The 12258-nt window shown below is 40.4% G+C and overlaps 1 protein-coding gene across 13 annotated transcripts in view; it reads right to left on the bottom strand.

The window, feature by feature from the left end:
* Positions 1-715: 715 nt before the first annotated feature.
* The window catches only part of plekha4 (pleckstrin homology domain containing A4), a 38634-nt gene continuing 27091 nt past the window's right edge, over positions 716-12258 (bottom strand). For 5 of the 13 annotated variants that reach the window (XM_027028688.3, XM_027028690.3, XM_027028685.3 and 2 more), the window contains 3 exons: positions 10253-10368; positions 3983-4071; positions 716-2927 (listed from right to left, as the gene is read on the bottom strand). In XM_027028688.3, coding sequence (XP_026884489.3) covers positions 1966-2927; positions 3983-4071; positions 10253-10368 — 1167 coding nt within the window. In that variant the 3' untranslated portion in view covers positions 716-1965. The remainder of the gene's footprint in view (positions 2928-3982; positions 4072-10252; positions 10369-12258) is intronic. The other 8 variants (XM_027028689.3, XM_027028692.3, XM_027028693.3 and 5 more) reach the window with 8 other exon arrangements.

Consider the following 12258-nt stretch of genomic DNA (forward strand, 5'->3'; position numbering starts at 1 on the left):
TCGATGCCTCCCCTCTTTACACAGAAGCACTACACACACACCTACACAGATATGATTTAGTACCACATCACACACTCACACTAAAGATTCTAAAACGCTATCTCACACACACACACACACACACACACACACACACACACACACACACACACACACTTGTTTGGACTGAAATGATGCAGAGAAAGAGTGTGAGGGGTGATGTAATGTTCTTCCAGACAGATGATGTCATTGGTGAGGATTTAAAAGGCCAGCACAGCATTTTCATTGGTTCACTGAGAACAGAGCATGATGGACCACATTTAAAAGTCTCTTCTATACAGGTTTTATTATACAACAATCACTTATGATGAAATTATATTTATATGAATTGTGATGTCTGTGATCTTGAGTTTTGCTATTGAGATGTACTGATGAGTTCAGAGCTCCAACTGACCTGTGTGCTTCATATGTGTAGCAATTGTTTATTGAGAGGTGGTTCTGATACCATGTGTCTTGTAACTGAGTCCTAAAACCATGCACTGATTTGGCTCATTTTTAGTTTTGGCTTGTTAAGACCTGGGTTGTTTTTTGATTTATGAAATAATTTAAAGTAAATGAATAGAGTAGTGCCAAAAAATTATTCTCAATCAAGGTAAAACATGCTGTACTGTACATGTGCAGTTATGGATGGAGAGCTTGGGTCCCCCAAATAAAACAATCTGTGTTCAAGTATAACTCTGGGTATAAGCTTAGATTTATTCACACTGACCTGGATACCAACAAAAGCAAAAGTGTGTGTGTGAGTGTGTGGGGGGTGGAGAGACACACAGAGAGAGAGAGAGAGGCAGAGGGGAAAAAGGGAGAGGAAGAGACAAGGGAGAGAGAGAGAGAGAGACACATGGGGGGAGAGAGAGACTGGAGAGGAGCATAACTGAAAGGTAGTACAGCAGTTACTCAGGTATCAGCGGCATATCAGTCACGACTCCCTCCAACATGTCACAGCCACAGATGTGAAGAATGAATCTGTTTGGAAGTTAAGTCATATCTGCCAACATTCATATTTTCTACCTGTGCACCCCCTCCTCTGGAAACACACACACCCTTTGCTTGAAAAGCAATTGGGTGTAAAGTGATTATCCCAAGTAAACATTTTGTATAGTATTTTGTGTAGTGCATGATGGTATACACACATGTGGGCACATACAGATGCATATCTATCACGTACAGATGTATATACACATCTTCACATGATCTGTTTGTTTATCTGCTTCAGGCCATCATCACTGGCTAGCTCACTCACCAGAGAGAATCTTCTAAAGGAAATAGTTTTGCTGTGGATATTCAGTGGTTACTACAGGGAGATGCTGACTCAGACCCATTCTGAGAGCAGCACATCTCCACATGTATTTAAAGTATGTGGGTATGAAAGACTTCAAATGTTGATGGAGTTTGGGTTGGGAAATGCCAAATATTGTAAGGGGTGTGTAATAAAAAAGTAGTAATGATTAGGTCATTATAACAACTCTAGATGACAAAGCACTTTTGTAAGTCACTCTGGATATGAGCTTTTGCCAAATACCAAAAATGTAAATGTAAGTTAGATTAAAACAAGAATTTTTTTTTACATTGCATTCTAAAATAATTCTCCAGAAAATAAATGAAAATATACATGCATGCATATTAGCATGGATGTGTTTTTGGCTATGATTGTGCACTTATAGACAATATAACAACTCTATATGAGCTTTAAAAGTAGTTTCACCCTCTAAATTACAATAATTCCCCATTATTATTATTATTATTATTAGTAGTAGTAGTAGTAGTAGTAGTGTGTTACTCTTTGATCCCTCTAAAGGTTGGTTCTTCTTCTTCTTCTTCTTCTTCATATTATTATTATTATTATTATTATTATTATTATTATTAGTGGTAGTAGTAGTCATAGTGGTGGTAATAGCAGTAGTAGTAGTGTGTTACACTTTGATCCCTCTAAAGGCTGGTTCTCATTGCAATAACTCGTGGTTTGACAAAAGTGGCATTATGATTAGTTACTGAGTTCTTTAGGACACAGCTGTACACAGGCTGCCCTGCTTTTGAGCTGACAATGATATCACTTCCCGTCTCTCTTGCTGATTCTTTTTTGTCTTGTGTAGTTCCATTCTTCTTGCCTCCAGTGTCTAATGTGGTGTCAGGACTGGGTGAAAGAGGTTCAGCAGTCTGATGTGTCGGGTTGGACGGAGTAGTCCCGTGGGTCTCCCTGGTTGATTTTAAAACACTATCCTTATACTGAATTTCTTCATAGATACACAAATCCATTCCTGAGTGGTGTGAAGGACATGTCATATGATTGTCAGATGAATTTGCTATAGGCTGAATGGATACTTCGTCTGACTGCTGATTGGCTACAATGTTTCTGAAATCCTCTGTACTTTGTGCTGTTGTCTGATTGAGCATTTCTAAAGCAACTAAAACCTCTGGGCTATGGCCAAGCATCTGATCTCCAGACACACTGTTTGAGACATTCTGCTTTTTACTGTAGCCAGCCTGGCTGGTGGACTGGTCTAAGTGCTGGTCGTCTGTAGGAAAGAGTGACAGCTCGTCATCCTTAATGTTGAGAGGAATGAACTCTTGCCATTGGCTTGTGGAGAGGAACCACTCTGCTCTCTGACTGGTAGAGGCAGAACAGTTTAAACTGTGTTTTCCTAAATTCTGCTTTTGAAATGTCTGCATATTATTGGTTTCTTGAGGCTCTTTTTCACTGATTACAGTGAGTGTAGAAATGTGATTGGTGGACAATGCCTTCGGATGTACAGCATTACTGATCTGTGTTGTTTCACCTGGATCTGTCTGACACACCTCCCCTGTTGGGTGGAGTTTTACACTCGTGCTGTCTTGGAAAGCACCTTGGCAATCCTGGATACAGACTGTGTCAGTGTACTGATTTACAGGATCTGTGGAGGAGAGCAGTTTGAACATGAAAAGTAACTTTAACATGGATGAGCCTAGATTATATAATAATAATAATAACAATAATAATAACTCTAACCCTAACCCAAATACTTTAACACGGATGAGCCTAGATAATATAATAATAACTCTAACCCTAACCCAAATACTTTAACACAAATGAGCCTAGATTATATAATAATAATAATTATAATAACTCTAACCCTAACCCAATTACTTTAACACTGATGATCCTAGATTATATAATAATAATAATAACAATAATAACTGTAACCCTAACCCAATTACTTTAACACGGATGATCCTAGATTATATAATAATAATAATAATAACAATAATAACTGTAACCCTAACCCAATTATTTTAACACGGATGAGCCTATATAATAATAATAATAATAATAATAATAATAATAATAATAATAATAATAACTGTAACCCTAACCCAATTACTTTAACATGGATGATCTTAGATTATAATAATAATAATAATAATAATAATAATAATAATAATAATAATAATAATAATAATTCTAACCCTAACCCAAATACCTTAACACAGATGATCCTAGATTATATAATAATAATAATAACTCTAATAATAACTCTAACCCTAATCCAAATACCTTAACACAGATGAGCCTAGATTATATAATAATAATAATAACTCTAATAATGACTCTAATCATAACCCAATTACTTTAACATGGATGATTCTAGATTATATAATAACGATAACTCCAACCCTAACCCAAATACTTTAAACAGGGATGAGCCTAGATTATATAATAATCACTCTAACCCTAACCCAAATACTTTAAGATGGATGAACCTAAAAAAGCGTATGAGCCATTCTATCTGCCATATTTTATTGATCCTTGCTACCTTGTGTACATCATTACAGAGGCCTGAATGTTAATCAGGTAGAACATATGACAATTTATATGAAATGCATACACCCATAGAGTAATCACACAAAAGTTATATTACCTTATGCTTCTTTATAAAGGAATAGTACTGGGCAAATGTACATGGAATACCTGAGTCGTCTCTGCTACTATCCACCATCTCACTGGCCCGAATGAGTTTCAGAGGATGAACTGCCTCCAAACCAGTCCCTCTGACTGCACTGAGGCAAACAAACAAGCACAAAAATAGACTTCAGATGTAAACTTGGAATGCTGAGATTATACAGTGTTGATCTTGGTTATGTTTTGCTGAATAGAACAAACATAGGCAATTGGCCTCATGAATTAATTACTCATATGAACAGATGTTGCTTATATCAGCATACTATATGTCACGGAACGCTCGCCTCTCGCAACCATGTGGTTTCGCCTGCCATGTGCAGTGGGAGGGTTGTTTGTAACCACACCTGCACACACCTGCGCCTTGTTTGTCTAAATGTATATAAACCCGTGTCAAAGTGTGCAGAGTGTTGGTCATTGCTGACGTAGTGTGTTAATGCGAATGTAACGTGTCTTTTGTAACCATATGTGTCAAGTCTTAACTATATTTGTTTAATTTGTTTAAAGTGTTAGAAGTCATTAGTGTTTAGTGTGCTTATGTTCATTGTTTGTGTTTACACGTGAGTGCCACTTTCATCCTTTATGTTGTGTATAAATAAATGTTCATCCATGTCGAGGAAGTCTGTGAGTCCTGCTCCATACCCTTCAGCACTCGGGCCAGCACGTTACACTATACCACTCATATCAGTGATTTTACTACATTCACCAGTTTTGTCATTAGGTAAAATTTTTCTCTTCATCCAGCCCTGTTGTACAAGCCAGGTATACCTATTCCTTGAAGAAACACTAAATATTCACCAATGAATTGCATCTATTTTAGTACATTGAAGAATTATTGATCTTATTGTGGCAGCTGTCATACAGAGAGAACATGAGTAGGGCTCCCAGGGTGCTGTAACACAATAAGAACCAAAGGTATCTAAACGAACCAAACACAGGTCGTGATCTCAGAAGATACGACACTAAATGCACTGGGAGAGAACAGAGTGCATTGTAAACAACAAATGAGCAAAGAATAATCCTGCTGTATTGAGGTGGTAAAATGCTTCATCAACATTTGGAGTTTCTGGAGATGTTTTCACTTCTTTATCCATTTTACCAGGTCTTGCTCTGTTTCCAGATATATACAATCCTGATTGCATTAAAGTCAGCATGGTGCATTGTTCTGTCTTGCAAAATATATGACATACATGCATCATATGGCAAGGGAGCCAAAGTTCAAGTATAAACTTAAGTCTTCTTCCATGCTGATGCTACAATAGTGTCTGAAGTGGGATTTATCCATTGAGTTGGAACAGGGCTGCCCAGTGAGTGGTGGACAATCCAGCCTGGAAGAAAGGGGGACCAAACACTAACCCTACCATCTGCCTGACAGGTTCACACCAGAACTCAGCAGCAGAGCCCACCCAGTGTCCAGTGAGAGAGGGCATATATCTGCCTACCAAGCCACAAGAAACTACAAGGAGCCATACTCCACACAGCTGTGGGTGGTTGCTTGGCATCATGGCTGGATGCCAGCTGTCATCATGATGCAGTTGTTTCTGGCATTGGAGAGGAAAACACTACAGTTACACGTGGCTCTCTATCTCTAGAACAGAACATTTTGGGCAGGCGTGGCAGGTGCTCCCAGAGAGAGGAGAGTGGGTCAGGGTGTCAGCTACAGAGCTGAGCATGATGCCTTCCAGGCAGGGAGAGAAAGCCCCTGGAGATTTCCTTCTCAACACAAAGGCACTGTGGCGAGAATCAAGAGTGCTAAGCACTGAAGACCTCAAAGAAGAAGTACTGTGTCAAGCAAGCCCCAGAGGTGGTGGAACAGCTACTGTGTTAGCATTGCAGAAAAAGAGGACATCGTGCTAGTCGAGGCTGGAACTGGTGGAAAAGGGTAGCAGGGCTGCCCAATGAGAGTTGGATAGCCTCCCGTAAACGCAAGCCTCAGAATCAGTGCTACAACCAGGAAGATTGTATTTTCTAATGTTGGCCATGGTTGGGCTCAACTTCAGAAAGAAAACACAGATTAAACACGGCAGGTCAGCTTTCCACTGCAGTAGTTGTGTCGAAGTAGAGAGCTGGGGCTCCTTGGCAGTGTGGCCTTTGGGGCTTGCTCTGTCTGGTGACTCCGAAGGAGCTGAACAAAGTGTCAGAATCAGCTAGTACATCCCAAGGGGAGGGGTGTACTGGGTGCACTGTACTGATAGCACCACTGTGTGGACTAAGTCATGCCTCGACATCACTTTAGACCAACTGGCTGTTCAGCGTATCCAAAGCTATGTTTTTTGGTTGTTGAATGCGCTAGCCATATTTGAACATTTAATGAACCAAGTGCTCATTGTTGTCGCCAGTGACTCGTGCATCATTTTGCAATGTCACGTCCGCAGACCTGAGCGTCCCTCCTTGTCATGGCAACTGAATCACTTCCGGTTTTTCATTCGTTTCCATGGTTCCTTGTCTCCTCCTCTTAGTCTCCAGCTGTTCTGAGTTTGTCCCTAATTATAGTCCTATGTAAACCCCATTCCTATGTCTCTTGGTTGTTGATTGTTTCATTGTTTCAGTCATTACATTTGTGGTTCAGTAAGAACTGTGTTTAGTTAGCTCTCGGTGTTTCCTCGTATATATGAGTTTAGTTAGATATCGTTTCTCTCAGTGTTTCTTTAGCTCGTATGTGTTTAGTTAATTCTCGGATTTCCTCGTCCTAATGTGTTTAGTTAGATATCGTTTGTACTATCACTCTGTGTTTGTTGTCTACAAAGTCTTACCCATTAGTGCTGTCTGTCCTTAGGTTCTGTTCTGTTAGTGGTTTTGTTTGCTTGTTATTAAACCTAGTATTTATTCGTTATGGTATCTCTTATTAGTTCCGTGTTACATAACATCCAGTGCGTCAGCACTTCACGAATGTGTTCACTCGTCACCCCATTTTACATGCACTCACAAACCTGAAACAAATATTCCAGGCTATTAAGGAAGCAAACAAAATGACAGTGGAGTGGCTGGAGGAGGAGCATTTGCCAGTTTGAGCTACTGGAGAAGCTCCACAGTGGCTAAGGGTGTAACACTGAGTTGGCAGTCATGGCTGAAGTTTGCAACTGGATGGACATCTGGCCAGCTCAGACTATGCTGCTCCACCCTGAGAGATACAGCCTCATGGAGCTGTTCAACTGGAGGTTCACTACTCAGTTAGCCATCACAACTGGCCAACAGCAGCGTGACTGATCCTGCCATTTAATTCTGGTCCTGCTGCCGAGCCACTGTGCTGCTGTCCACCAGATTCATTCCAGCCTTCCTGATGTTGAGCCGTGAGCTTAGGACAACCATGTAGCTTGTGTTTGGCTACCCACCAGAGTTGGAATAAGACAGCATGTGGGCTACACCAAGGGGCTCCAATGATGATGTCATACCATGCGCCAGCTCACCAGGGACCACCAAAGCAGCACTGTGCCTACCAGAAGCAGGTATATGACTCATGTTGCCAGAGGTAGCCCCTCTCACCAGGGCTGCAGGTGTATGACTTTGCACCAAGCTCCAATCACCAAGGGAGGGCCTCTATGTGGTGAAGGAGCACCAAGGCAAGGTTGTTTACTGGGTCCAGGAAGAGCATCAGACTGTGTTGAACCATCGGGACTGGCTAGCCCTTTACCAGGCCCAGGAGGAAGACATTAACAGACCAGGAAGAATGGGCACACCATGGAACTAGAGCCAGCCAGGAGGCATGAGAGCACCGTGGAACTAGAGCCAGTCAGGAGGTATGAGAACACCATGGAATTAGAGCCAGCCAGGAGGAATGGGCACACCATGGAACTAGAGGCAGCCAGGAGGAATGGGCACACATGGAACTAGAGCCAGCCAGGACAGCTACTGGAAGGCTGCCTCCTTGCCCCTGGCTCACTGTGCAGTGGGGTTCCTCAGGGAGAACAGGGAGGGCACAGCAGGACTCCCAGTAAGCTCCCTGTATCTCCCTGTATCGTCTCCCCCTGTATCTGTCTTGTGTGGTTGATCTATTGTGCACTGTTTGGCATTTCAAGAGTCTTCTCCCACACCCATACTACAATATAAATAAAGCTTCTATTATTCTGATGAGGTTATCCTGACAGTAACATTTAACTTTTTATTCTACTATCTCAATACCAGGAGCACAACCCATGGTCATCTAAACCATTAATCTCTTCTGTCTTCAAAAGGTCTGACATTCTATTTATTATAATTAGATTATTATTACTATTTTTGAATGAATATTTGTGCTTAGATGGTATTTTTTTAAATGACACTTCTGAACAAATGGAAGGAACTAGCCATGTAAGGCCTTTGTGTGAAATGTAATTCACAGTTCTAATGTTAGACAACAATATGGTATTTTGTAATGCTAGACTGCTCATAATAAAGAATTTTGTAATGGTACACTAATATGGTATATGGTTATATGGTATATGGTACACTAATTGTAGACTGTTTGCCAATAAATTTGTTTTCAGTTACTTGAGGTCTGAAAACTGAACTGAACTTGGTGAAATGGTCTTGATAAAAACTTGTCTTGGCATGCACACACACGCGCACACACACACACACACACACACACACACACACACACACACACACACACACACACACACACACACACACACACACACACACTTTTTTAAACTACACAATAGCACTTTATTGATCCTAAAGGAAATTGCCGATAAGCACTCTATAGGGAAGGGAAAATAGAGATGGCATACTAGCAAGACTGTGGCATTCAGTAAGGTTTCTTCAATAGAATATTTAGCCATTCTACTAATGAGCAAATCTGTAGTATTAATACATTATTGTGTACAAATCACTTAAGAATAATTATAGTTAAGGTAAATTAGTTAATATATGGCTAACCCCAACACCAACCATAGTTAATATAGGGTTAACCATAACACTATGTTATGTTTAATTCTAACCTACTATACTGTACTTGGATATATTCTATGAGTAAATGACAAAGCACTTTTGTAAGTGGCTCTGGATAAGAGCGTCTGCTAAATGCCGTAAATGTAAATGTAAATGTAACACTAGTTAATATAGGGTGTTAGTGAATTAACTGTTACTTGTACTGTCAGCATAATAGATTTGTGCACATAACTGTGTACTACTGTGTGTAGATGTGTTGTGTGAGTATGCATGTATTTGTGAGTGTGATGTGGATGTGTGTGTAAGAGAGCGGTGCACACTCTACAGAAACTGCACTTGTAGCTGATACTGAGAAGCTGCATGCTGTCATCAATCCTCATATTTCTTGATCTCTCAACAGCTGTTCACACAGCCGACTACAAGATCCTCCTGTCCATCCTCACTAGCCGTGGGATTACTGGCACAGTTTGGTGATGGTTTGCGTCACACCTTGAGGGCCAGTCATATCAGATAACAGGGAGGGGATCCACATCTGCTCCATACACTCCACTGGTGTCCCACAAGGCTCAGTGCTTGGTCCTCTCCTGTTCCTCCTGTATCCCTGTTCTCTCACTGAGGTCATATCCTCACATGGTTTCTCATTCCACGTCTATGCTGATGATACTCGACTGGTTATCTCCTCTCCACCTTCCGAAGCTCAGGTTTCTGCTGTATCACAGCATGTCTATCAGATATCTCTAAATTAATGGAACCTCATCCCCTGAAACTAAATCTCAGCAAGCATAACTGGGTCATGCAGGTTCCTCCTCTACAACATCAGGAAAATCAGACCATTTATCTCCACAGCAGCCACTCGGGTGTCATCTCAAGATTGTACAACTGAAAGGGGTTAGGGTTTAGGTTAGGGTTAGGATTAAATAATCCAGGCTTTATTTAAAAATCCCGAAGTTCACCCATGCAACTCTCCATTGTGCTGTGTTCCCTTCACTGGCTCCCTGCAGCTTGCATCAGATTTAAAACACTGAAGCTCATCTATAAAGCCACAACTGGACCAGCTCCCACATACCTAAAGGCACTAATCAAACTTCCTTCTGCACCACGCTGCCAAATATAAACATAAACTAATATTCTAAATATGCGCTAATATTTATTAAAAAACCCTTTTTGTGACTTCTTTTCCACTCTAGCCAGGCTTTAACAAATATGTATTTGACAGGGTTAGTGACTACATTGACTACAGAAATGACAGAGACCACACAGACTACACAAGACTACACAGCATAGACTACAGAGACTACACAGATTACACAGCACTTCTTTAAATCGCTCTGGGTGAGGGTGTCTGCTAAATGCTGTAAAATGTAAAGTGTGTGTGTGTGTGTGTGTGTGTGTGTGTGTGTGTGTGTGTACCTCCTGAGCACCCTCTCTCTGATGCGTTCTACTCGTCTGAGTTTTGCGCCTCTTTGATCATCTTTGATTGTTGGATCACACTCCTGGTTTACACCACACAGAGCATTTAGTTCCCCCTGAAACACACACACACACACACTTTTATCCAGAGTGTTTTTTGTATCATTGCCATTGGACAGAAATCTCATATCTCCATTTTTTCAGATATGTTTTTTTTTTTGTATGATAATGCCAGAATAGAGATTAACACTGATCACAGAACAGAGATTAACACAGATCACAGGACACAGATTAACACTGATCACAGTATATGTATGTGAGTGTGTGTGTGTGTGTGTGTGTATTTGTATATGTGTGTGCATGTGTGTATTTGGTTACGTGTGTATTTCTATGTGTGTGTGTGTGTGTGTGTGTGTGTGTGTGTGTGTGTGTGTGTGTGTGTGTGTGTGAGTATGTGTGTGTGTATTTGTATCTGTGTGTGCGTGTGTGTATTTGGTTATAGGTGTACCTATGTGTACCACAGAACTGAAATTAACACTGATCACAGGAAACACATTAACACTAATCACAGGACACAGATTAACACTGATCACAGAACTGAAATTAACACTGATCACAGGAAACACATTAACACTTATCACAGGACACAGATTAACACGGATCACAGGACAGATTAACACTGATTCCAGAACACAGATTAAAACTGATCAATGCATCTCCATGAAATATGCATGTATCTTTGTAAATAACTGTAAAACATGTTCAATGTAACCACAGCCTCTTGAGAATTAAATCTTCCATAAAAGTTAAAGTTCAAAGGTACAATGTATTTATCAGTATGACACTAACTCAGCTCCCTGGGGAATCAAACCCATGACCCTGCAGTGCTCTACCTACACACAGAGAGATAGTTAAAAAGCTGCTGTAACTAAAATCTGGCATGATTCATAATTTGAACAAAACATCAGGATTGTGACTGTTTCCTTTAGGTCGGTTCATCTTAAACTGCAAATATGATAGTAGTCCCCCTTCACCTGTGTCTGGTGTTACTTCCTTGTGCCATGTGCTTTTGTTTTGGTTCCCTGTTCCTCCCTGTGTCTTATCTATAACACCTTCCACTACTTGTCCCCATCTGTCCCATTTGTCCCCTGTCAAGTCAAATTTATTTATATACAAGTTGTTTAACGAGCAAGGAAAATGGTTAAAATAGTTAGAATGGTTAGAATGGTTAGAAGGACCATGGCAAAGAAAAACCCCTTGGGCAGAATTAGGAAGAAACTCCTGAGGGAACTATCCTCTGTAGGAAACTCAACTAATACAGTCCATGTTTTAATAAACAATCCATGCTTTAAATCTAATAATAATAATAATAACAAGTGTATATATATTTCCCTAGTCTCTGTCTTATTTCTTGTTGGGGACTGTTGGTTTGTTGGTTATTAAATCAGTTTCCATTCTTATTACCCTGTTCTCCCATTTAAGTGCTCTAGTTAATTCAATGTATGTATCTGTCTGTGTGTGTGTGTGTGTGTGTGTGTGTGGGTGTGTGTGTGTGTGTGTGTGTGCGTGTGTGCATGCATGGTTGTGCTCTAGATGATTCTATGCATCGCTGTCTTTTTAGTTTTTAGTAGTATGTTTGTCTTCACGTTTCCATTGTTCAGCCACCTTCAGTGTTTCTGCATTCCTAACCATTTTAATAATTTTTACTTCTCTAAATGTCAGTCCTGCCTGCATCCTGCCTCTGTGCTTCCTGTGACAGTGTTAGTGTGTGTGTGTGTGTGTGTGTGTGTGTGTGTGTGTGTGTGTGTATGTATGTATGTATGTATGTGTGTCTGTGTGTGTATGTATGTGTGTGTATTTATATATGCGTGTATTTCCGTGTATGTGTATTTCTACATGTATGTGTGTGTGTGTATTTCTATATGTATGTGAGTGTGTGTGTGTGTGTGTGTGTATTTGTATATGTGTGTGCATGTGTGTATTTGGTTACGTGTGTATTTCTATGT

Source organism: Electrophorus electricus, chromosome 14 (genome assembly GCF_041902795.1).
Source record: "Electrophorus electricus isolate QZ-2024a chromosome 14, ASM4190279v1, whole genome shotgun sequence".
NCBI classification, from domain to species: Eukaryota; Metazoa; Chordata; class Actinopteri; order Gymnotiformes; family Gymnotidae; genus Electrophorus; species Electrophorus electricus.